Source organism: Panulirus ornatus, chromosome 58 (genome assembly GCF_036320965.1).
Source record: "Panulirus ornatus isolate Po-2019 chromosome 58, ASM3632096v1, whole genome shotgun sequence".
In the NCBI taxonomy this organism is placed as follows: domain Eukaryota; kingdom Metazoa; phylum Arthropoda; class Malacostraca; order Decapoda; family Palinuridae; genus Panulirus; species Panulirus ornatus.
Genome location: NC_092281.1, coordinates 1,542,496 through 1,570,443, shown reverse-complemented (window position 1 = coordinate 1,570,443; position 27,948 = coordinate 1,542,496). Strand labels below are relative to the sequence as shown.

At 42.9% G+C, this 27,948-nt stretch overlaps 1 protein-coding gene and 1 long non-coding RNA gene across 3 annotated transcripts in view; one reads left to right on the top strand and one right to left on the bottom strand.

Annotated features, from left to right (window-relative positions):
* Window positions 1–387: 387 nt before the first annotated feature.
* LOC139766847 (uncharacterized) lies at window positions 388–26,701 on the top strand. The gene is made up of 2 exons (XR_011716957.1): window positions 388–2,197; window positions 25,231–26,701. It is a non-coding gene; the product is annotated as an uncharacterized lncRNA (long non-coding RNA).
* Window positions 21,882–27,948, bottom strand: part of Socs16D (Suppressor of Cytokine Signaling at 16D) — a 101,843-nt gene continuing 95,776 nt past the window's right edge. For both annotated transcript variants that reach the window (XM_071695798.1, XM_071695797.1), the window contains exon 7: window positions 21,882–27,839. In XM_071695798.1, coding sequence (XP_071551899.1) covers window positions 26,921–27,839 — 919 coding nt within the window. In that variant the 3' untranslated portion in view covers window positions 21,882–26,920. The remainder of the gene's footprint in view (window positions 27,840–27,948) is intronic.

Genomic DNA, 27,948 nt, shown 5'->3' with positions numbered 1-27,948 from the left:
CTTCTAAACAGACACAAGTCAAAATTATCACTTTACCTGCGTTTCAGTCATTACTGATCAATTGACTCTTCGATAACAGCGTTTCACTTTTTTTTTTTTCTACTTTTGATGATCATGTTTCAACTGATTATTACATGTTGTTGAACTCTCTTCGGCGATTATGTTGCAATTGATGATATATGATTAATCTTATTTCATGATCTTTGTTTTTTCTATCTATGGGTCATAATTCGGGAGATATATGGTGATCATGTTTTGCTGTTTAGTTTATATGCTATACCTTATTTGGCGATATTTTTCACTGATTATAGTGTGTATATGATTATCTATTTTCTCTGTACACTTCTGTGGTTCCATCGCTAAAACATTTTCCACAGTCATATAACCTTTTGAATTTCGTATACAGTCTAGATTTACCAGTCTTCACACAGTCTGTTTTCCTCCTTGTTCTAATGCAGACCCCATTGCCTTGTCTTAATGCAGAGTCCTTTTCCCCTACTGTCATTATGCAGAGTCTCTTTCCTTTATATCGACCCACTGTTACTCCACAAAGTGTGATCTTACTGACGACGCCCTGGCTTGGTGGTGGCAGGTCACAGCGGGTGGTGACCTCACCTGACCTAATTGATCCTCAGAGGATGAGTTTAGTGGCCCAGCGTACGGCACCACGCACTGCCATGTCAGAAGATGCCTCCGTGATAATACATTCCATAAGAGCCGCCGCTCTAAGTTCACCATCATAGAGAGAGGTCAGAGCTGACGACCTGACCTTCCTACCTCGCATATACCCAGGTATCGCCGCATTGACATATAACTCGCTCTACACAACAAGTTTACCGCTCTGAAGCCCTGACGGTGTGAAACTAAAACCAAGCCACCCTGTGGGCGCCAGTAGAAGCCCCAGTGTGACCCCTGAGGCCTCATCATCCTGGCGGGGTTTCATTGTGGCACCTCATCTCCGACGTCCACCTTCGAGAGGACTCGGGTGGGACATCGCCTCCGCCCTGCCTGAGCAGCAGGTGTAACAACCAGGGACCTGTGGCCACGCCCGCAGCATTCCTGCATCCCTAGCGCCTCTCCAGGAGTCTCCTGCAGCCCAGGCACTAGTCAGCAGCCGCTGCACACTCCATGAGCTGTGATCCGAGCCACACCTCCCTCCTCCTACAGGAGCTCCACGTTGACCCGGCTGCCACGTACTTCTACGTTCACGTGAACTGCTTCATCTTGCTCCCTCACCAGCATCACAGCACCCCTGCCAAGCCCGCCTTGTACTGTTCGACCTACCTTACTCTAACTCTTCATAATCCTGCACCACTAGTAGATCATTGTCCATGGGATATCCCACTTTATGGACGTTAATCAATATAGCATTGTTGTTATTTGTGTTACCATGCCTCTCTTGCAGTTGCACCACGCCGACAACCCCAACAAGAACAGCAGCTAAACTTGTTTTGGTGCAGTCCATGTCCCTCTCTGACGTATGCTTATATTTTCGTATTCCATCTTTTATTTCCGTTTCTCTTTTGCAGCCCCTGCACCTTCCTCTTGACCTCCTCCTGCTTTCTTCTGTACATCTCCCAATGACTCGCTCAACTGTAGGTAATGCCTAACAACTTCTTTCGCTAACATTATGACTGGAATATTTGTCTAGTGTTGATCAGAAGTTATTGATAACCTATGCATTGACTACGAGATGAGGCATTTTATTGAGGTGTTGTACTACTCTACAGCAGAAAAATGTTTCTGCTAAAGTTACTTTTAAATATCTTTCATTTTCTTTGCACACTTCTGTTTCTAGTACTTGTCAAAAATGAAGAAATGTGCTCACTTTAAATACTTTAGTATCTGATACTTATATTGGGTCTCTTTGGACTCTGTACTATTTTAGAGGCTAAGATGCTCTTTGAACTTGTTCTACTTTGTCTCAGTCTTTGAACAGTTTAAGTGACAAGAACAGAGCGACGTATTCAGAATGAAGGCTGACCAGGTTATAACTTTTCAGAATGTGTCCCTGGAGGAGGAGTGAGCTGCTGCCTTGTGTCAGAAGGTAATCGACAGTGTGTACACATCCACGAGTGTCGGGTTGAGCTGCCAAAGTGAGCCATAGATTGAGGACGGGACGTGTGTCAGTGAGTTAGCATCTGACATGTTGCAAGTGAGCCACTTTGATCTCCCAAGGAGAGAACGGCCATCAAGTGTGAGTACAATTGAGGTTACTTCTGTCCTTACCCTAATGCAATGTCCATGTGTCTCCATGCGTAATGGTAAGATCCTTTATCATCCTTGTCTCAACATATGGAAAATTTCCCTCATTGTCGTCAAACAGGATACCTTCTCCCCCTCATAACAAGGAGTATATTACCTTCTTTATCCTGATACAGAGTGATTCTCACTCCTTGTCTTGACATAGGGTCAAATGCTCTCCTTAACGAAGGATCATTTTCCCTCCTTGCCTTATGGTAGAGCCTATTACCCTTCTTGGCTCAAGGCAGATTCTGTACTTTCATTGTTGTATCTCACGAGTCCATTTCCTTCTCTGTTTAAAGGCAAATTGTCATATCTCAGAGTCCATTTCCCTCTCTGTTTAAAGGTAAGCTCCATCTTTCCTCCTTGTCTGAACTGAGAGACCATGTCCCTCTTTGTCTTTCTGTAAAATTTTTTTCCCAGTCTTGTATTCAAGATGGATGTCTTTCCTGTCTCCTCGTAAGGCAGGCTCCACTTCTCTCCTCAACATGAGGGTAGAGTTAAGTCCCTCTATTTCCATGCTTACCTTAACACGGGCAATTTCCCTCATTATTGCAGGTCATTATACATTTTCCTCCTTTTCGTAACAAGGATTCAGGTCCCTTCCTTAAAACATGATGGATTTCCCTCTACTTCATAGCATAGTCCATTTCCTTACTTGTTTAAATGCAAGTTCCAGCTCTCTAACTGTATAGAAATAGAGTCCATTTCTCACCATGTCTTCACAAAAATTCAGTTTCCATCCACAACATACTGCCCCAGTCTCTCCTTGTCTTCACACAAAGTTCATTCCAATCCTTTTACAAGTCCAATGCCCTCCTTGTCTTAACACAAAGTCCATTTCCAACCTTGTCCTCGTAATACAGGGTCCATTTCCGACCTTGTCCTCCAAATACAGGGTCCATTTCCAACCTTGTCCTCGTAATACAGGGTCCATTTCCAACCTTGTCCTCCAAATACAGGGTCCATTTCCAACCTTATACTCGTAATACAGGGTCCATTTCCGACCTTTTCCTCCAAATACAGGGTCCATTTCCAACCTTGTCCTCGTAATACAGGGTCCATTTCCGACCTTGTCCTCCAAATACAGGGTCCATTTCCAACCTTGTCCTCGTAATACAGGGTCCATTTCCAACCTTGTCCTCCACATACAGGGTCCATTTCCAACCTAGTCCTCGTAATACATGGTCCATTTCCAACCTTGTCCTCCACATACAGGGTCCATTTCCAACCTTGTCCTCCAAATACAGGGTCCATTTCCAACCTTGTCCTCGTAATACAGGGTCCATTTCCAACCTTGTCCTCCAAATACAGGGTCCATTTCCAACCTTGTCCTCGTAATACAGGGTCCATTTCCAACCTTGTCCTCCAAATACAGGGTCCATTTCCGACCTTGTCCTCCACATACAGGGTCCATTTCCAACCTTATACTCGTAATACAGGGTCCATTTCCAACCTTGTCCTCCACATACAGGGTCCATTTCCGACCTTGTCCTCGTAATACAGGGTCCATTTCCAACCTTGTCCTCCACATACAGGGTCCATTTCCGACATTGTCCTCCAAATACAGGGTCCATTTCCGACCTTGTCCTCCACATACAGGGTCCATTTCCAACCTTGTCCATTCCCTGCCTTTTCTCAACACAGTCTCAATTCTTCTGTGTCTCAATAAACAACCTTTTCCCCTCTTGTCCAATATGGGGTCCATTTCCCTCCATATCCAAACAAAGAGACTATTTCCTTCCTTGTCTTAACATGGAATTCATTCCCCTTGTCCTAAGACAAAGCCCATGTCCGACCTCATCTGCATACGAAGTCCACTCTCTTATTTGCTTTAACACACAGTCCAGTCTTGTCCTTGTCTTCACACATAGTCCATTCCACTACTTTTATAAAAATAGCCAACTGTCCTCCTTACCATTACACATAGTCAATTGTCCTCCCTCCATTGCCATCCTTGTCTCCACACGTATTACATTTTCCTCCTTCAATAAACACGGGGTACATTCCATCCTTCCCTTAACAGAGACGCCATTGTCCTCTGTGCCTTAAGAAAGAGGCAGTTTCTGTCCTTGTCATGATATATGATCCATTCCTCTCCTAACATATATGATTATTTCCTTCTTTGCCTTAAGATCAAATTAATTCCCCTTCTCCGAACACTAAGTCCAAAATCCATGTCTAAGTGCAGATGCATTTCTCCTTGTTTAGTATGCAATCCACTTTCCTTCTTCTTTTCATACAAAGTCGTTTCCACTGCTTGCATAAATTTGGCCCATTGGTCTCTTTGTGTTGACACAGGCACTTGGCCTTTCTGTGTTCACTCGGAGTCATACACTAGTTTCTCTAGATATCCTGGCTCTAGAGGCACCACTACCCCTGGCCCTCACCCTACACCAGTTCCTCTAAATATCCTGGATCTACAGGCACCACTTCTCCTAGCCCTCACCCTACACCAGTTCATGTTGACATCCTGGATCTAAAGGCACCACTAACCGTGGCCTTCACCCTACACCAGCTTTCTCTCTCTCCCTCCAATCTACACAGACCTTAACGTGGTGGTGGGGTTTGTGTGGAGCTGTGATGGCTTGAGCTATGGCAGCGAGGATTTTCCTTACTCTGGTACATAGGTTTAACCAAGCTACAAAGGTCAAGCTTGAGCTCTCACACCATCACACATAGGCTAATTTTCACCTCCTGTAGTTTTCGTACTTCCTTCTTGGTCTGTCAAAACTGGAATTGGTCATTTGTTTTTGAGTTAAAATGAATTTCTGAGATAGAATGATCTAATCTGTATTAAGAGCACTGAATAGCCTTAGAAGCTCAAGTGCTTGTATTATAAGCCTAAATTTCATAATTTAATCCTACACCAGCTCATCCTTCATCTGCAGGCACCACTAACCCTGGCCTTCACCCTACCCCAGCTCCTCTAGACATCCTAGATCTACAGGCACAACTAACCTTGGCCTTCACTCCTCACCAGCTCACTCTCTCTCCCCAATCTACGTGGAGGTGCAGTTTGTATAGAGCAGTGATGACTTGAGCCATGGCAGCAGGGATTTTCCTTTCCCTGCTACATAGGTATAACCGAGCTGCAAAGGTCAAGCTTGAGCTCCCACACCAACACATGTAGGCTAGTTTTTTCATCCTATACTTTTCGTTCTTCCTTTCTTGGTCTGTCAAAACTGGAATTGGTTATTTGTTTGAGTGAAAATAAATTTTCTGAGATTTGTAGAGGTTTTCAGAAAAGAAGAGAGAATGTTGGGGTGAAGAGAGTGGTGAGAGTAAGTGAGCTTGGGAAGGAGACCTGTGTGAGGAAGTACCAGGAGAGACTGAGTACAGAATGGAAAAAAGTGAGAACAAAGGAGGTAAGGGGAGTGGGGGAGGAATGGGATGTATTCAGGGAAGCATTGATGGCTTGCGCAAAAGATGCTTGTGGCATGAGAAGTGTGGGAGGTGGGCAGATTAGAAAGGGTAGTGAGTGGTGGGATGAAGAAGTAAGATTATCAGTGAAAGAGAAGAGAGAGGCATTTGGATGATTTTTGCAGGGAAAAAATGCAAATGAGTGGGAGATGTATAAAAGAAAGAGGTAGGAGGTCAAGAGAAAGATGCAAGAAGTGAAAAAGAGGGCTAATGAGAGTTGAGGTGAGAGAGTATCATTAAATTTTAGGGAGAATAAAAAGATGTTTTGGAAGGAGGGAAATAAAGTGCGTAAGACAAGGGAACAAATGGGAACTTCAGTGAAGGGGGCTAATGGTGAGGTGATTACAAGTAGTGGTGATGTGAGAAGGAGATGGAGTGAGTATTATGATGGTTTGTTGAATGTGTTCGATGATAGAGTGGCAGATATAGGGTGTTTTGGTCGAGGTGGTGTGCACAGAGAGGGTTTGGGAAAATTATTTGGTAAACAGAGAAGAGGTAGTAAAAGCTTTGCGGAAGATGAAAGCCGGCAAGGCAGCGGGTTTGGATGGTATTGCAGTGGAACTTATTAAAAAAGGGGGTGACTGTATTGTTGACTGGTTGGTAAGGTTTTTTAATGTATGTATGATTCATGATGAGGTGTCTGAGGATTAGTGGAATGCTTGCATAGTGCCATTGTACAAAGGCAAAGGGGACAAAGGTGAGTGCTCAAATTACAGAGGTATAAGTTTGTTGAGTATTCCTGGGAAATTATATGGGAGGGTATTGATTGAGAGGATGAAGGCATGTACAGAGCATCAGGTTGGGGAAGAACAGTGTGGTTTCAGAAGTGGTAGAGGATGTGTGGATCAGGTGTTTGCTTTCAAGAATGTATGTGAGAAATACTTAGAAAAGCAAATGGATTTGCATGTAGCATTTATGGATCTGGAGAAGGCATATGATAAGAGTTGACAGAGATGCTATGTGGAAGGTATTAGGAATATATGGTGTGGGAGGCAAGTTGTTAGAAGCAGTGAAAAGTTTTTATTGAGGATGTAAGGCATGTGTACGTGTAGGAAGAGGAAAGTGATTGGTTCTCAATGAATGTAGGTTTGCGGCAGGGGTGTGTGATGTCTCTATGGTTGTTTAATTTGTTTGTGGATGGGGTTGTTAGGGAGTTGAATGCAAGAGTTTTGGAAAGAGGGGCAAGTATACAGTCTGTTGTGGATAAGAGAGGTTGGGAAGTGAGTCAGTTGTTGTTCGCTGATGATACAGCGCTGGTGGCTGATTCATGTGAGAAACTGCAGAAGCTGGTGACTGAGTTTGGTAAAGTGTGTGAAAGAAGAAAGTTGAGAGTAAATATGAATAAGAGCAAGGTTATTAGGTACAGTAGGGTTGAGGACCAAGTCAGTTAAGAGGTAAGTTTGAATGGAGAAAAACTGGAGGAAGTGAAGTGTTTTAGATATCTGGGAGTGGATTTGGCAGCAGATGGAACCATGGAAGTGGAAGTGAATCATAGGGTGGGGGAGGGGGCGAAAATTCTGGGAGCCTTGAAGAATGTGTGGAAGACGAGAACATTATCTCAGAAAGCAAAAATGGGTATGTTTGATGGAATAGTGGTTCCAACAGTGTTGTATGGTTGCGAGGCGTGGGCTATGGATAGAGTTGTGCGCAGGAGGGTGGATGTGCTGGAAATGAGATGTTTGAGGACAATAAGTGGTGTGAGGTGGTTTGATCGAGTAAGTAATAATGGGGTAAGAGAAATGTGTGATAATAAAAAGAGTGTGGTGAGGGAGCAGAAGAGGGTGTTTTGAAATGGTTTGGTCACATGGAGAGAATGAGTGAGGAAAGATTGACAAAGAGGATATATGTGTCAGAGGTGGAGGGAACGAGAAGTGGGAAACCAAATTGGAGGTGGAAAGATGAAGTGAAAAAGATTTTGAGTGATCGGGGCCTGAACATGCAGGAGGGTGAAAGGTGTGCAAGAAATAGAGTGAATTGGAACGATGTGGTATACTGGGGTCGACATGCTGTCAATGGATTGAACCAGGGCATGTGAAGCGTCTGGGGTAAACTATGGAAAGTTCTGTGGGACCTGGATGTGGAAATGGAGCTGTGGTTTCGGTTCATTATTACATGACAGCTAGAGACTGAGTGTGAACAAATGGGGCCTTTATTGTCATTTTCCTAGCGCTACCTCGCACATGAGGAGGGGAGGGGGTTGTTATTTCATGTGTGGCAAGGTGGCGATGGGAATGAATAAAGGCAGACAGTATGAATTATGTGCATGTGTATATATATGTATATGTCCGTGTGTGTATATGTATACGTTGAGATGTATAGGTATGTATATTTGCATGTGTGGACGTGTATGTATATACATGTGTATGTGTGTCGGTTGGGCCATTCTTCCGTCTGTTTCCTTGCGCTACCTCGCTAATGCGGGAGACAGCGACAAAGTGAAATAAATAAATAAAACATTCTAATCTGTGTTAAGAGCACTGAAAACCCTTAGAAGGTACAGGGCTTGTATTATAAACCTAAATTTTATAATCAAATCCTACACCAGCTCCTCTTAACATCCTTCATCTACTGGTACCACTAACTCTGGCCTTCACCCTACACCGGTTCCTTTAGACATCCTGGATCTACAGGCACCAACAGCCCTGGGCTTCATCCTACACAAGCTCCTCTAGATATCCTGGATCTACAGGCACCACTAACCCTGAGATTCATCTTACACCATCTCCTTCCTGTTGATATCCTGGATCTACAGGCACCACTAACACTGGGCTTCACCCTACATCAGCTCCTCTAGATATCCTGGATCTACAGGCACCACTAGCCCTGGCCTTCACCCTACACCAGCTCCTGTAGATATCCTGGCTCTACAGGCACCCTGAGATTCATCTTACACCAGCTCCTTCCTGTAGATAACCTGTATCTACAGGCACAACTAACCCTGGCCTTCACCCTACACCAGCTCCTGTAGATATCCTGGCTCTACAGGCACCCTGAGATTCATCTTACACCATCTCCTTCCTCTAGATAACCTGGATCTACAGGCACCACTACATGCACCACTAGCCCTGACCTTCACCCTACACCAGCTCCTGTAGATATCCTGGATCTACAGGCACCTGAGATTCATGTTACACCATCTCCTTCCTCTAGATAACCTGGATCTACAGGCACCACTAACCCTGGGCTTCACCCTACACTAGCTCCTCTAGATATCCTAAATCTCCAGGCACCACTAGTCCTGATCTTCACATTTCACCAGGTCCTTTAGATATCCTGGATCTACAGGCACCACTGACCCTGGCCTTCACCGTACACCAGCTCCTATAGGCCAGGGGTTCCCAACCTGGGGACGCAAAGCCTTGAGTGGGTATTTTTTTATATACTTCTTAGTCTTGGGAGAAATTGAGTCTACGGCACTCTAGGCCCTAGACTATGGTGTAGGACGAGATGGTACATCGTGTGTAGAAGAGGAAGCATTGTGGGAAATTCTTTCTCTACTTCAGTATATGTATCCAACGTCCCTGATGAAGTTCAAGATTTGTATTTCGATATGCAGCATGACTCTTCAGCACATGACCTCTGCCAGGAGAGATCAGCAAGTCAGTTTTAGTTTATCTCCCACGTTCTCCCTGCTTCATCTGATGCCTACTATCACTAGCATCTTAGGACTCCTTCCAAGCCTGTTTCATATTACTCAACCTGCTTTACTTTACCTCTTCATGATCATAATCCAGCATTCCAGCTCTGCTTTATTGGATAGGCCATGCATGGTGAGGGTACATTGTTTTTAACGTGTTTCCATGGCCCTCTCGTAGTGTTACCATTTTAACAACCCTACCAGAACATTCACTAAATTCTTTTATAATTATTTGCCATTTCCTGAATGGTAGTTATTGACAGAAGCAAAGAACAGCCTTATTTACTCGCATCAACTCTCAAGCTATCATGTATAATGCACCATGACCATAACACCCAGTCTGCAGCCAAGCCCCTTGCCTTGGTTTACCTGCCTGCTTAATATGCCCTGATTCAACCCATTGGCAGCATGTCATCCCCTGAATAACGTATCGCCATAATTTGCTTTATCACATGCATGGCTCGCATCCTCCAGCATGTTCAGGTCCCAGTCAAAGCATCTTTCATTCCATCGTTTTAGTCTCCCCTTTCTCTTTGTGCCCTCCATTCCTGACATGTATACCCTTTTAGATAGCCTCTCCCTTCATATATCCAGACCATTTTAACACATGCTATTCATGTCTCATAAACAATCTCTTCTCTTGTATCCAATAAATTCTTCCTCGGCCAACCTTCCTCATGCACTTCAGGATGTACAGAAGAGGGTGGATGTGGTAGAGATGATCTAGGGCCCACCCCCCCTTATCCATAAAAATCAGTCAGGATTACCACACCATCATTGCCCCTACCTTGTCCATTCCCTGCCTTTTCTCAACACAGTCTCAATTCTTCTGTGTCTCAATAAACTACCTTTTCCCCTCTTGTCCAATATGGGGTCCATTTCCCTCCATATCCAAACAAAGAGACTATTTCCTTCCTTGTCTTAACATGGAATTCATTCCCCTTGTCCTGAGACAAAGCCCATGTCCGACCTCATCTGCATACGAAGTCCACTCTCTTATTTGCTTTAACACACAGTCCAGTCTTGTCCTTGTCTTCACACATAGTCCATTCCACTACTTTTATAAAAATAACCAACTGTCCTCCTTACCATTACACAGTCAATTATCCTCCCTCCATTGCCATCCTAGTCTCCACGAGTATTACATTTTCCTCCTTCAATAAACAAACACGGTACATTCCATCCTTCCCTTAACACAGACGCCATTGTCCTCTGTGCCTTAACAAAGAGGCAGTTTCTGTCCTTGTCATGATATATGATCCATTCCTCTCCTTCTAACATAAATGATTATTTCCTTCTTTGGCTTAAGATCAAATTAATTCCCCTTCTCCGAACACTAATTCCAAAATCCATTACTTCCCTTGTCTAAGTGCAGATGCATTTCTCCTTGTTTAGTATGCAATCCACTTTCCTTCTTCTTTTCATACAAAGTCGTTTCCACTGCTTGCATAAATTTGGCCCATTGGTCTCTTTGTGTTGACACAGGCACTTGGCCTTTCTGTGTTCACTCGGAGTCATACACTAGTTTCTCTAGATATCCTGGCTCTAGAGGCACCACTACCCCTGGCCCTCACCCTACACCAGTTCCTCTAAATATCCTGGATCTACAGGCACCACTTCTCCTAGCCCTCACCCTACACCAGTTCATGTTGACATCCTGGATCTAAAGGCACCACTAACCGTGGCCTTCACCCTACACCAGCTTTCTCTCTCTCCCTCCAATCTACACAGACCTTAACGTGGTGGTGGGGTTTGTGTGGAGCTGTGATGGCTTGAGCTATGGCAGCGAGGATTTTCCTTACTCTGGTACATAGGTTTAACCAAGCTACAAAGGTCAAGCTTGAGCTCTCACACCATCACACATAGGCTAATTTTCACCTCCTGTAGTTTTCGTACTTCCTTCTTGGTCTGTCAAAACTGGAATTGGTCATTTGTTTTTGAGTTAAAATGAATTTTTGAGATAGAATCATCTAATCTGTATTAAGAGCACTGAATAGCCTTAGAAGCTCAAGTGCTTGTATTATAAGCCTAAATTTCATAGTTTAATCCTACACCAGCTCATCCTTCATCTGCAGGCACCACTAACCCTGGCCTTCACCCTACCCCAGCTCCTCTAGACATCCTAGATCTGCAGGCACAACTAACCTTGGCCTTCACCCACACCAGCTCCTCTAGATATCCAGACCTTCACGCTACACCAGTTCCTCTAGATATCCTGGATCGACAGACACCACTAGCCCTGGCCCTCACCCTACACCAGCTCCTCTAGATATCCTGGGTCTACAGGCACCATTAACCCTTGCCTTCACCCCTCACCAGCTCACTCTCTCTCCCCAATGTACGTGGAGGTGCAGTTTGTATAGAGCAGTGATGACTTGAGCCATGGCAGCAGGGATTTTCCTTTCCCTGCTACATAGGTATAACCGAGCTGCAAAGGTCAAGCTTGAGCTCCCACACCAACACATGTAGGTTAGTTTTTTCCTCCTATACTTTTCGTTCTTCCTTTCTTGGTCTGTCAAAACTGGAATTGGTTATTTGTTTGAGTGAAAATAAATTTTCTGAGATAGAATCATCTAATCTGTATTAAGAGCACTGAATAGCCTTAGAAGCTCAAGTGCTTGTATTATAAACCTAAATTTTATAATCAAATCCTACACCAGCTCCTCTAGGCCAGGGGTTCCCAACCTGGGGGTCGCAAAGCCTTGAGTGGGTATTTTTTCATATACTTGTTAGTCTTGGGAGAAATTGAGTCTACGGCACTCTAGGCCCTAGACTAGGGTGTTAGGACGAGATGGTACATCGTGTGTAGAAGAGGAAGCATTGTGGGAAATTCTTTCTCTAATTCAGTATATGTATTCAACGTCCCTGATGAAGTTCAAGATTTGTATTTCGATATGCAGCATGACTTCAGCACATGACCTTTGGCAGGAGAGATCAGCAAGTCAGTTTTAGTTTATCTCCCACGTTCTCCCTGCTTCATCTGATGCCTACTATCACTAGCATCTTAGGACTCCTTCCAAGCCTGTTTCATATTACTCACCCTGCTTTACTTTACCTCTTCATGATCATAATCCAGCATTCCAGCTCTGCTTTATTGGATAGGCCATGCATGGTGAGGGTACATTGTTTTTAACGTGTTTCCATGCCCTCTCGTAGTGTTACCATTTTAACAACCCTACCAGAAACATTCACTAAATTCTTTTATAATTATTTGCCATTTCCTGAATGGTAGTTATTGACAGAAGCAAAGAACAGCCTTATTTACTCGCATCAACTCTCAAGCTATCATGTATAATGCACCATGACCATAACACCCAGTCTGCAGCCAAGCCCCTTGCCTTGGTTTACCTGCCTGCTTAATATGCCCTGATTCAACCCATTGGCAGCATGTCATCCCTGAATAACGTATCGCCATAATTTGCTTTATCACATGCATGGCTCGCATCCTCCAGCATGTTCAGGTCCCAGTCAAAGCATCTTTCATTCCATCGTTTTAGTCTCCCCTTTCTCTTTGTGCCCTCCATTCCTGACATGTATACCCTTTTAGATAGCCTCTCCCTTCATATATCCAGACCATTTTAACACATGCTATTCATGTCTCATAAACAAACTCTTCTCTTGTGTCCTATAAATTCTTCCTCGGCAACCTTCCTCATGCACTTCAGGATGTACAGAAGAGGGTGGATGTGGTAGAGATGATCTAGAGCCCACCCTTATCCATAAAAATCAGTCAGGATTACCACACCATCATTGCCCCTACCTTGTCCATTCCTGCCTTTTCTCAACACAGTCTCAATTCTTCTGTGTCTCAATAAACTACCTTTTCCCCTCTTGTCCAATATGGGGTCCATTTCCCTCCATATCCAAACAAAGAGACTATTTCCTTCCTTATCTTAACATGGAATTCATTCCCCTTGTCCTGAGACAAAGCCCATGTCCGACCTCATCTGCATACGAAGTCCACTCTCTTATTTGCTTTAACACACAGTCCAGTCTTGTCCTTGTCTTCACACATAGTCCATTCCACTACTTTTATAAAAATAACCAACTGTCCTCCTTACCATTACACAGTCAATTATCCTCCCTCCATTGCCATCCTAGTCTCCACGAGTATTACATTTTCCTCCTTCAATAAACAACACAGGGTACATTCCATCCTTCCCTTAACACAGACGCCATTGTCCTCTGTGCCTTAACAAAGAGGCAGTTTCTGTCCTTGTCATGATATATGATCATTCCTCTCCTTCTAACATAAATGATTATTTCCTTCTTTGGCTTAAGATCAAATTAATTCCCTTCTCCGAACACTAAGTCCAAAATCCATTATTCACCCTTGTCTAAGTGCAGATGCATTTCTCCTTGTTTAGTATGCAATCCACTTTCCTTCTTTTCATACAAAGTCGTTTTCCACTGCTTGCATAAATTTGGCCATTGGTCTCTTTGTGTTGACACAGGCACTTGGCCTTTCTGTGTTCACTCGGAGTCATACACTAGTTTCTCTAGATATCCTGATCTACAGGCACCACTAGCCCTGGCCTTCACCCTACACCAGCTCCTGTAGATATCCTGGATCTACAGGCACCACTAACCCTGGGCTTCACCCTACATCAGCTCCTCTAGATATCTGGATCTACAGGCACCACTGACCCTGGCCTTCACCCTACACCAGCTCCTCTAGATATCCTGGATCTACAGGCACCACTTCTCCTAGCCCTCACCCTACACCAGCTCCTGTAGATATCCTGGATCTACAGGCACCCTGAGATTCATGTTACACCATCTCCTTCCTGTTGATATCCTGGATCTACATGCACCACTAGCCCTGGCCTTCACCCTACACCAGCTCCTCTAGATATCCTGGATCTACAGGCACCACTAACCCTGAGATTCATCTTACACCATCTCCTTCCTGTTGATATCCTGGATCTACAGGCACCACTAACACTGGGCTTCACCCTACATCAGCTCCTCTAGATATCCTGGATCTACAGGCACCACTAGCCCTGGCCTTCACCCTACACCAGCTCCTGTAGATATCCTGGCTCTACAGGCACCCTGAGATTCATCTTACACCAGCTCCTTCCTGTAGATAACCTGTATCTACAGGCACAACTAACCCTGGCCTTCACCCTACACCAGCTCCTGTAGATATCCTGGCTCTACAGGCACCCTGAGATTCATCTTACACCATCTCCTTCCTCTAGATAACCTGGATCTACAGGCACCACTAACCCTGGGCTTCACCCTACACTAGCTCCTCTAGATATCCTAAATCTCCAGGCACCACTAGTCCTGACCTTCACATTTCACCAGGTCCTTTAGATACCCTGGATCTACAGGCACCACTGACCCTGGCTTTCACCCTACACCAGCTCCTCTAGGCCAGGGGTTCCCAACCTGGGGGTCGCAAAGCCTTGAGTGGGTATTTTTTCATATACTTGTTAGTCTTGGGAGAAATTGAGTCTACGGCACTCTAGGCCCTAGACTAGGGTGTAGGACGAGATGGTACATCGTGTGTAGAAGAGGAAGCATTGTGGGAAATTCTTTCTCAGCTTCAGTATATGTATCCAACGTCCCTGATGAAGTTCAAGATAAGTATTTCGATATGCAGCATGACTCTTCAGCACATGACCTCTGCCAGGAGAGATCAGCAAGACAGTTTTGGTTTATCTCCCACGTTCTCCCTGCTTCATCTGATGCCTACTATCACTAGCATCTTAGGACTCCTTCCAAGCCTGTTTCATATTACTCAACCTGCTTTACTTTACCTCTTCATGATCATAATCCAGCATTCCAGCTCTGCTTTATTGGATAGGCCATGCATGGTGAGGGTACATTGTTTTTAACGTGTTTCCATGGCCCTCTCGTAGTGTTACCATTTTAACAACCCTACCAGAACATTCACTAAATTCTTTTATAATTATTTGCCATTTCCTGAATGGTAGTTATTGACAGAAGCAAAGAACAGCCTTATTTACTTGCATCAACTCTCAAGCTATCATGTATAATGCACCATGACCATAACACCCAGTCTGCAGCCAAGCCCCTTGCCTTGGTTTACCTGCCTGCTTAATATGCCCTGATTCAACCCATTGGCAGCATGTCATCCCCTGAATAACGTATCGCCATAATTTGCTTTATCACATGCATGGCTCGCATCCTCCAGCATGTTCAGGTCCCAGTCAAAGCATCTTTCATTCCATCGTTTTAGTCTCCCCTTTCTCTTTGTGCCCTCCATTCCTGACATGTATACCCTTTTAGATAGCCTCTCCCTTCATATATCCAGACCATTTTAACACATGCTATTCATGTCTCATAAACAATCTCTTCTCTTGTATCCAATAAATTCTTCCTCGGCCAACCTTCCTCATGCACTTCAGGATGTACAGAAGAGGGTGGATGTGGTAGAGATGATCTAGGGCCCACCCCTTATCCATAAAAATCAGTCAGGATTACCACACCATCATTGCCCCTACCTTGTCCATTCCCTGCCTTTTCTCAACACAGTCTCAATTCTTCTGTGTCTCAATAAACTACCTTTTCCCCTCTTGTCCAATATGGGGTCCATTTCCCTCCATATCCAAACAAAGAGACTATTTCCTTCCTTATCTTAACATGGAATTCATTCCCCTTGTCCTGAGACAAAGCCCATGTCCGACCTCATCTGCATACGAAGTCCACTCTCTTATTTGCTTTAACACACAGTCCAGTCTTGTCCTTGTCTTCACACATAGTCCATTCCACTACTTTTATAAAAATAACCAACTGTCCTCCTTACCATTACACAGTCAATTATCCTCCCTCCATTGCCATCCTAGTCTCCACGAGTATTACATTTTCCTCCTTCAATAAACAAACACAGGGTACATTCCATCCTTCCCTTAACACAGACGCCATTGTCCTCTGTGCCTTAACAAAGAGGCAGTTTCTGTCCTTGTCATGATATATGATCCATTCCTCTCCTTCTAACATAAATGATTATTTCCTTCTTTGGCTTAAGATCAAATTAATTCCCCTTCTCCGAACACTAAGTCCAAAATCCATTACTTCCCTTGTCTAAGTGCAGATGCATTTCTCCTTGTTTAGTATGCAATCCACTTTCCTTCTTTTCATACAAAGTCGTTTCCACTGCTTGCATAAATTTGGCCCATTGGTCTCTTTGTGTTGACACAGGCACTTGGCCTTTCTGTGTTCACTCGGAGTCATACACTAGTTTCTCTAGATATCCTGGCTCTAGAGGCACCACTACCCCTGGCCCTCACCCTACACCAGTTCCTCTAAATATCCTGGATCTACAGGCACCACTTCTCCTAGCCCTCACCCTACACCAGTTCATGTTGACATCCTGGATCTAAAGGCACCACTAACCGTGGCCTTCACCCTACACCAGCTTTCTCTCTCTCCCTCCAATCTACACAGACCTTAACGTGGTGGTGGGGTTTGTGTGGAGCTGTGATGGCTTGAGCTATGGCAGCGAGGATTTTCCTTACTCTGGTACATAGGTTTAACCAAGCTACAAAGGTCAAGCTTGAGCTCTCACACCATCACACATAGGCTAATTTTCACCTCCTGTAGTTTTCGTACTTCCTTCTTGGTCTGTCAAAACTGGAATTGGTCATTTGTTTTTGAGTTAAAATGAATTTTTGAGATAGAATCATCTAATCTGTATTAAGAGCACTGAATAGCCTTAGAAGCTCAAGTGCTTGTATTATAAACCTAAATTTCATAGTTTAATCCTACACCAGCTCATCCTTCATCTGCAGGCACCACTAACCCTGGCCTTCACCCTACCCCAGCTCCTCTAGACATCCTAGATCTGCAGGCACAACTAACCTTGGCCTTCACCCACACCAGCTCCTCTAGATATCCAGACCTTCACGCTACACCAGTTCCTCTAGATATCCTGGATCGACAGACACCACTAGCCCTGGCCCTCACCCTACACCAGCTCCTCTAGATATCCTGGGTCTACAGGCACCATTAACCCTTGCCTTCACCCCTCACCAGCTCACTCTCTCTCCCCAATGTACGTGGAGGTGCAGTTTGTATAGAGCAGTGATGACTTGAGCCATGGCAGCAGGGATTTTCCTTTCCCTGCTACATAGGTATAACCGAGCTGCAAAGGTCAAGCTTGAGCTCCCACACCAACACATGTAGGTTAGTTTTTTCCTCCTATACTTTTCGTTCTTCCTTTCTTGGTCTGTCAAAACTGGAATTGGTCATTTGTTTTTGAGTTAAAATGAATTTTGAGATAGAATCATCTAATCTGTATTAAGAGCACTGAATAGCCTTAGAAGCTCAAGTGCTTGTATTATAAACCTAAATTTTATAATCAAATCCTACACCAGCTCCTGTAGATATCCTGGATCTACAGGCACCCTGAGATTCATCTTACACCAGCTCCTTCCTGTAGATAACCTGGATCTACAGGCACCACTAACCCTGGGCTTCACCCTACACCAGCTCCTGTAGATATCCTGGATCTACAGGCACCACTAACCCTGGGCTTCACCCTACATCAGCTCCTCTAGATATCTGGATCTACAGGCACCACTAACCCTGGGCTTCACCCTACATCAGCTCCTCTAGATATCCTGGATCTACAGGCACCACTAACCCTGAGATTCATCTTACACCAGCTCCTTCCTGTAGATAACCTGGATCTACAGGCACCACTTCTCCTAGCCCTCACCCTACACCAGCTCCTCTAGATATCCTGGGTCTACAGGCACCATTAACCTTGCCTTCACCCCTCACCAGCTCACTCTCTCTCCCCAATGTACGTGGAGGTGCAGTTTGTATAGAGCAGTGATGACTTGAGCCATGGCAGCAGGGATTTTCCTTTCCTGCTACATAGGTATAACCGAGCTGCAAAGGTCAAGCTTGAGCTCCCACACCAACACATGTAGGTTAGTTTTTTCCTCCTATACTTTTCGTTCTTCCTTTCTTGGTCTGTCAAAACTGGAATTGGTCATTTGTTTTTGAGTTAAAATGAATTTCTGAGATAGAATCATCTAATCTGTATTAAGAGCACTGAATAGCCTTAGAAGCTCAAGTGCTTGTATTATAAACCTAAATTTTATAATCAAATCCTACACCAGCTCCTGTAGATATCCTGGATCTACAGGCACCACTAACACTGGGCTTCACCTACATCAGCTCCTCTAGATATCCTGGGTCTACAGGCACCATTAACCTTGCCTTCACCCCTCACCAGCTCACTCTCTCTCCCCAATGTACGTGGAGGTGCAGTTTGTATAGAGCAGTGATGACTTGAGCCATGGCAGCAGGGATTTTCCTTTCCTGCTACATAGGTATAACCGAGCTGCAAAGGTCAAGCTTGAGCTCCCACACCAACACATGTAGGTTAGTTTTTTCCTCCTATACTTTTCGTTCTTCCTTTCTTGGTCTGTCAAAACTGGAATTGGTCATTTGTTTTTGAGTTAAAATGAATTTCTGAGATAGAATCATCTAATCTGTATTAAGAGCACTGAATAGCCTTAGAAGCTCAAGTGCTTGTATTATAAACCTAAATTTTATAATCAAATCCTACACCAGCTCCTGTAGATATCCTGGATCTACATGCACCACTAGCCCTGGCCTTCACCCTACACCAGCTCCTGTAGATATCCTGGATCTACAGGCACCACTAACCCTGGGCTTCACCCTACACCAGCTCCTGTAGATATCCTGGATCTACAGGCACCACTAGCCCTGGCCTTCACCCTACACCAGCTCCTCTAGATATCCTGGGTCTACAGGCACCATTAACCTTGCCTTCACCCCTCACCAGCTCACTCTCTCTCCCCAATGTACGTGGAGGTGCAGTTTGTATAGAGCAGTGATGACTTGAGCCATGGCAGCAGGGATTTTCCTTTCCTGCTACATAGGTATAACCGAGCTGCAAAGGTCAAGCTTGAGCTCCCACACCAACACATGTAGGTTAGTTTTTTCCTCCTATACTTTTCGTTCTTCCTTTCTTGGTCTGTCAAAACTGGAATTGGTCATTTGTTTTTGAGTTAAAATGAATTTCTGAGATAGAATCATCTAATCTGTATTAAGAGCACTGAATAGCCTTAGAAGCTCAAGTGCTTGTATTATAAACCTAAATTTTATAATCAAATCCTACACCAGCTCCTCTAGATATCCTGATCTACAGGCACCACTAACCCTGGCCTTCACCCTACACCGGTTCCTTTAGACATCCTGGATCTACAGGCACCAACAGCCCTGGGCTTCATCCTACACAAGCTCCTCTAGATATCCTGGATCTACAGGCACCACTAACCCTGAGATTCATCTTACACCATCTCCTTCCTGTTGATATCCTGGATCTACAGGCACCACTAACACTGGGCTTCACCCTACATCAGCTCCTCTAGATATCCTGGATCTACAGGCACCACTAGCCCTGGCCTTCACCCTACACCAGCTCCTGTAGATATCCTGGCTCTACAGGCACCCTGAGATTCATCTTACACCAGCTCCTTCCTGTAGATAACCTGGATCTACAGGCACAACTAACCCTGGGCTTCACCCTACACCAGCTCCTCTAGATATCCTGGATCTACATGCACCACTAGCCCTGACCTTCACCCTACACCAGCTCCTGTAGATATCCTGGATCTACAGGCACCCTGAGATTCATGTTACACCATCTCCTTCCTGTAGATAACCTGGATCTACAGGCACCACTAACCCTGGGCTTCACCCTACACTAGCTCCTCTAGATATCCTAAATCTCCAGGCACCACTAGTCCTGATCTTCACATTTCACCAGGTCCTTTAGATATCCTGGATCTACAGGCACCACTGACCCTGGCCTTCACCGTACACCAGCTCCTCTAGGCCAGGGGTTCCCAACCTGGGGGTCGCAAAGCCTTGTGTGGGTATTTTTTCATATACTTGTTAGTCTTGGGAGAAATTGAGTCTACGGCACTCTAGGCCCTAGACTAGGGTGTAGGACGAGATGGTACATCGTGTGTAGAAGAGGAAGCATTGTGGGAAATTCTTTCTCTACTTCAGTATATGTATTCAACGTCCCTGATGAAGTTCAAGATTTGTATTTCGATATGCAGCATGACTCTCAGCACATGACCTCTGCCAGGAGAGATCAGCAAGTCAGTTTTAGTTTATCTCCCACGTTCTCCCTGCTTCATCTGATGCCTACTATCACTAGCATCTTAGGACTCCTTCCAAGCCTGTTTCATATTACTCACCCTGCTTTACTTTACCTCTTCATGATCATAATCCAGCATTCCAGCTCTGCTTTATTGGATAGGCCATGCATGGTGAGGGTACATTGTTTTTAACGTGTTTCCATGCCCCTCTCGTAGTGTTACCATTTTAACAACCCTACCAGAACATTCACTAAATTCTTTTATAATTATTTGCCATTTCCTGAATGGTAGTTATTGACAGAAGCAAAGAACAGCCTTATTTACTCGCATCAACTCTCAAGCTATCATGTATAATGCACCATGACCATAACACCCAGTCTGCAGCCAAGCCCCTTGCCTTGGTTTACCTGCCTGCTTAATATGCCCTGATTCAACCCATTGGCAGCATGTCATCCCCTGAATAACGTATCGCCATAATTTGCTTTATCACATGCATGGCTCGCATCCTCCAGCATGTTCAGGTCCCAGTCAAAGCATCTTTCATTCCATCGTTTTAGTCTCCCCTTTCTCTTTGTGCCCTCCATTCCTGACATGTATACCCTTTTAGATAGCCTCTCCCTTCATATATCCAGACCATTTTAACACATGCTATTCATGTCTCATAAACAAACTCTTCTCTTGTGTCCTATAAATTCTTCCTCGGCAACCTTCCTCATGCACTTCAAAATGTACAGAAGAGGGTGGATGTGGTAGAGATGATCTAGAGCCCACCCCTTATCCATAAAAATCAGTCAGGATTACCACACCATCTTTGCCCCTAACAGACAGTTCAATGACCTCTCCACAAAATGCACCAAGGACCTCAGCCCCACTTCACCCACCCTGTGTCAGCTACTGTATTACTGTAACTTTTCATCATTTAATGTTATATCAAGCTCATGTAGAACATAATATTGACTATTCAAGCATTGTATACCCTGGCTATTTGGATGTACCTCACCCACATGCTTATCCAATGTGAAAATATCCAACTTGCCCTAATCTCTGTAATACCTCGAATACATATTTTCAGCCAAATGGCTGTCTACATTCAATAAAACATTATTAATGAATTAATCATTCAGTTCCCATGGTTTTATCTACTACCCTGTCCACTCCTAGGTATCTAAAATGCTTCACTTCCTATCCATTCAAACTCGGCTCCAAAGAACCTGTCTCTCCCTTGCTAAATTTATTAATCTTGCCTTCATTTGCATTATCTCTTAAACATTCTCCTCTAACTTACTCTCCTAAAACAGACAGGTTTTGGCAATTTTTCACATTAATCTGCCAGCAGAAACTTTTCATCAGAATACAGCAATTGACTTAACCAGGTTTCCCACCCTCAAAACAATATAGATCCCAACCCTCTCTAATTCTTCTTGTCATGTACAAGTTTCAGGATAAAGAAAGGGCAATATAACTGCATCATATCTGTATTTGGTGGGTTACACAAAGTTTTGCTCTTGGAGCAGGTGTTGGAGGGGGTTGTGTCTAGCTTTGCTGGACACAGGACGACTTCTTACAGGTTAACAACAACAACAGCAGGGCAGAGAACGTGTCTCAGTGTTAGTGCCACACTTGGGTCATGATGACTGTCACAGCTGCTAGCATGGCTCATATGCTCAGGTTAATGGGTCATACCAAACAAACTACCATTCAATTAAGAATATGACAGCCACACACCACTGCTAGTCTTTTAAACTTTTGAGCATAGCATGTGCCATGACATACCATGGTCACAGAAAAGATTAGTTGCCTTGGTAGATAGTGCAGGTGCGTCTCGCAGTTACTGTAGTTTGGCTACCTGGCTCCTTGAAGTGTGTGGGTCCCTATTGCTGCTACTGTAAGTCTGGCTGCTTGCCTTCCATGGTACATGGTACAGGTGCTCACCTTACAGTGACTGTAATCTAGTTATCTACATCCCTTGACATCAATTAATAACGGCAGCTTCTGCATCCTTGTACAGAAGATTCATTAAAAATGATAAGAGGGTAGGCCTTTTGTAACAGCTATGCAGATACCAAATGCAGTTCTTATAACATGAGTTCCTGCCTGCATGTGAACAATGTTCCTAGAAAGGGATCATTACCCTGATACAAGTAGACAGTATAAGGTTTGGAAGGAAGGACTCTAGACTACTTTGAGAATAGCTACCAGGTATTAATGACAAGCACATGGGAGTTATTACACCAGGAGTACTGTAGGTGTGAAATTGGTACACCAAACTTACTTGGGTCTGAAACTGCACGTTCCAGTTCTGAAGCAGAGGTAACATCGAAAAAAAAAGTATCAGCACTGACAATGCTGTTGTGTGAACTTACTTCTGGATACTTTGCACAGTAATGTGACACTGTAACTGGCATATAAGCACTTGAACCTAACTTTCTTATACTAAAAATGCCAAAACACACCTTACCAAAAACTCTCATGTTCTATTTGTCATGTAACTATGGGATGAGTATCTCAGCATTTAAGCAGAGAAACACTCTTAACATGCAATCTTCTAAATAACCAAGGTATGCAGTAATTTGAGCTGTAGCAGAAGAAGCTGAGCCTTCCAGCAGTTTTCACAACTTTAGTCCATACTTAGTTTTCATCTAAAACAAGTGCAGTCATTGTTAGCTGCACTTACCTTCCAATATCAGTTTAATGAACAAAATGAACAAACTACCAGGCTGCTGTACTTGAATGCCATATAGGAACAAAGTTGCAACAGATGTGAAGAGAACAGCCAAACCAAGACTTGGTATCAACTTCACTAAGTCTAGCCTGTTCACAAAACAGGAAATATTAGACTTGGAAAAATACTACCAACAGTATAAAAATGGCTGGCTGACACTCTGGACTCTAAAAACACACTGTTTGCATCTATCATCTAAACAATACCAAACAAGACTTCATATTTAAGTTGGTCCTGCTGTCAAACATGGCATGTGGTCATGATTAACACACAGGCATGTAGGATGGGGGGTCGGGGCATGAGCATGCTACCCCAAAACTTGGTGCTGGTGATGCTTATGCAGTTATCAATATATAGAGTACAACATCCACAGCTGCATTATCTGGTAAATTTTCATTACTAGCTTGTATCAGTAAAGAGTAAATTCTTTATAAATATTGCAGAATAAGGATCACAACTGAAAGAAGTACTAAGAAAACAATGAAAGATCACATTTACCCTACAGAGTGCTTATCTAACCAGTTACAAAGCTAAAAATATAAATAATCTGGCACTCACATTTTTGTGGACAGCTTTTGTTTAAAGACCCACTAACCTTATTACTGCCACAGATAATGCTCTCTCTCTTTTAAAAGTTGTTGCTGAAGATTTACATGCTGGGAAGTATACCTTTGAGCAAATCAATTTGTTAATCTTGTCACTAAATTCAATTACCTTCAATTTTGAGCACACTTCTTACACATACATACATACACACTATTTTTGAACAATCTGTAATGACAATACATAAAAAGCCTCAAAATTCAAGTTTCTTAACATCCACTTGCCTTTTCCTGCCTCAGCTTGATTGTGCCAGGAAAAGATGACTAAGCCTTTGAAGAAATATCCTCATTTGACTCCATCATCTGTTACCCTTTTAGAATGTTAATACAAAAGGGGAGGATTTACATACCCATCCCCTGCTGCCACCCTCTTCATCAAATTCAGTTTTATATATTGTAAAAAAATACATGTGATCTTCTTATCTTCCAGTAACTTCATTTTTCAAATTTACAGTAAACCTGATGTTCTGCAGAGTTTCACTTTTCATTTCCAAGCAGATAAGGACATTGTACTGTATTACGCCAAATCTTAATTTCACTATCAAAAGATACACTTGAATAATGCATATAAAAAGAATTAATTCTTCTTCAGTTCAACGATCACAATTATAAACAGATTTAAAGCACTTGTGGTGCCAAGAGAGGATCTCTTGAAAACTAGGTATAGGCCTCATATACATATTTGTAACATATACTAACAACAGTCATTTACCTCTGATTAATTTTACTATATCAAAATCAGTAAAAATCATCCTTGGATTTCCATAAACCAATAAAATTGTAATTCTGCATTATGCACTATGAACAATGATCAAGTGTCTGTGGGAAAACATTTTAAGCCCCGACCCCTTTGCTTCACCATTATGTCACTTAGGCAATGGCTGGTGCAGAGAAGTGTTAAGAAATCCAGTATCACAATGTTTACACGTTGTAGAGGATTAAATTTTGAGGTCTCTTCTTGAGGAACAGCACACCCCTTGTTTTAAACCACCATGTACAAATTCTTCAACTTTACTGACTGATATGATAAACTTATGGGCAATATCACTGTGCTGTTACTCAAGATGTGATCTCTAAATTGTTCCCTTAGACATTCAGGCATACTGTAAAATATGCCATAACAACAAGGGGTATAGGTCTACCATGGATTTTTTATGAAGTGGAAGAGGCAGATGTATAGTCTAGCTCTCTAGATTATACTTGGATCACAAATCTGAAACATAGTTTAGTACACTGTTAGATTCTCAAATACCAAATCCTCAACCAAGTGAATGGTAGTGAAATTTAGACAGTCAGCTTTAAAACTGTTAAAGAGTTTTGAACACTAATTTCAATTAATGTCAAATATAAGGCAATGTTGCACTACACATGCACGGAAAAAAATTCCCTGACAGACAATAACTTAAAATATTTCCTGCAGTTATCATCAGGTATTGCTATGAATCTAAACACTGAAGCAGAGCATTCTCTTAAATGTTACAGAGTTGTTCTCCAAGCTGCAATTAAAGGAAAGATGAATCACTGGGGAACCTGAGCAAATTGCTTTTCCCTACGGATGTTGGGCCAGAATTCTTCATAACCTCCGAAGCAAGGGTCTAGACTTGAGCATCGTGTTTTCATTGTCTAATAATGGTTTATGATTCGTCGAGTACACAATTATCCAGGACACATTTGACAGTCCTGATGATCTAAAACAACCACTTTTAATACTGATGTACAGGATACTTTCACAGTCTACAAACAATAAAATGAAGACATGGGCATGAAGATATGGCTATGTTAACTGTGTACTGAATTTCAAAAATGAGTAATTTGGGAAACGTAGTAATCCATCAGTTACAAGCTGAAGATGAAAAAGTCTACCTCAGGGAGTCCTGCACACAGGCAGATTGGTAGCATTTTTCATCTTTGATTAAAGGCCTTTAATCAAATTCATTCCCAAACTAGCCAAACTGTATACTTTTTTTTTTTTTTACCCATGACTTCATGAACTTAAAACAGGTGCTAAGACTAGTAATTAACTTTTGCTTTTTCAATGTTTGCTTCAAAATTAAGACAAATTTGAGCAACAAGGTATTAAGCATCAAAATTATTTTTGAAATTTCATTTTGTCAACTAGTTCTTTTTTACTATACTCTAAATTGATAATTTATCTTTAATAAGAAAATATTCACAATTTACGTGGATAGTATCAAAGTCTGTCCTACAGCTGAAATGTTACCCCTTTTGGCTGACTGACACTTTAACAAACTTCAGCTTACACTGATGCTACTGTAATGGATCTTAATGTTTGTGAACTTCAGTAACTCATTTCTAGTAAATAACACAGTTACAATGAAAATACAGAATTCAGCAAAATTGGCCTGGACATACAACTGAAAAATGTTGTACTAAAACAAATGGATGCTACAGGCAACATGGTTTGTTCCTTTATCAGTTCCATAGGGTAGTGCACAGTATACAAAGAAGTGGTCATTATAAGCTCAAGTAGTCTGGAATACATTAGAAAAAAAATCATCCTTAGCCTACTGGCAAGGATAATTAAAGGGGAAGAAAATGTCAGCCAAAAATATCACTCTCCTATGATAAAAAAAGGCTTGCACTAACAAATTAAGTAAACTTTCATTACCAATTACACTTGCAAGTGTAACAAAGATAAATGAAAATAAAATAACACCTTGCTTTAAAAAAAATGAGCAGAATTCTAAAATTCAATCTAAATGTAGCTAGAATAATGTTAATAGGACATAATGTAGACGGTGGGGGATGGCAGTGACAAGGAGCCATAGAACTTAATTCTGAATCCCGAATGAGGACTATACAGATAAAAGAATATAACAAAAACTTTAATACTTCTGACTAGGCCAATCCCACTGATATCAATTTTCTACATGATGTTTCAATGCATGTACTTTTCTGTTATAATTACAATAAAGTTTTACAGAGGATAAATTCTCAAGTCTTTGGCTGTTTCACAAAAAAAATATAAACTAAGGAAACTCTAACAACCAATAATAAATATATATTAGTAAATAAATTTACTTTTACATATTGTGTTCAGCAAATATACAAACAAAAAACTGACAGAGGAACATGGTAGCTGGAATAGCTACCCTTAAACTAGATTCACAGCACTCCATATTCAGAAGCTATTCTGCAGAATAAAATGATTTCATACACCTCCTAAGTCTTCAAATACATGATTGTCCAGACCCCTGCAAGGGTTGATTCGTAAAAATTCTCTAGAAACTGTTGCATTTGTAAATATTCTACCTGCATCATTGTGACCACTGTCATTAAACGTTAATGTTCTATCAATAGGGAAACTTGTATTGTCCTGCACATCACTCGTTGAGGAATTGAGTGAAAGGGGCCCACTGGCATCAGTCATGTGTTGGTGGGCAAAGGCAAGATTACCCTGTAGGGCAGGTGAGGCACTGGCAGCATGAGCCTGGCTGGTTTGGGTCACCTGTGAGCATGCAGGGTAAGTATCACACTCCACATGTGCAGGTGAGCAACAAGTAGGGGAGTGATTGGTGGCTGTCCTGGAATCTTCATCAACACTGACTGGGGGGGTCACTGTATGGTGTCTGGGGTCTGGGAAAGGCTGTACTACACTGCTGATGAGATGGTCTGGATCTTGTATGGTCTGAAACATACTGCTTGTGTTGTGGCTAGAATCAGTCTCTTGTAAACTGGAGTTCTGAATACTGTCAAGAGGGTGGAGATCTGGGTGGTCCTGGTTGGACAGTGGTGGATTGGGGGAAGTGGCCTGGGAGGTCTGGGAGGCACGATCCATCACAGGCTGAGGTACACCGGGAAAACCTGGCAGGAGGGTTGGTGGAGCAGGAAGGTTATCTTCTATCTCTCCTAGTAAAGGGTGAAGCACCTGACTAGGAACACCATTCCCTTCACCTGCAGCTCCAGAGGAAGCACTATCCTCATTATCAGAAGCAGCAGCAGCAGCTGCTGCCATGCACTGCTCAACTCTTTCTGAATAGTAATGTGGAGAGCAAAGGTAGTCTTTCAGTCGCTGAGGTAGAGGGAGCTCACTTATCAGGTCACGACGAACGTGCTTCACAATAACAAACCTGCAATCAGTATATGCTTCTTAGTGAACAGATGTCCATGTATGAAGACACCAATGATCACATGGAAGCAACAAAAGAAGCAATGCAATATATTCATTAGTCATAGGCA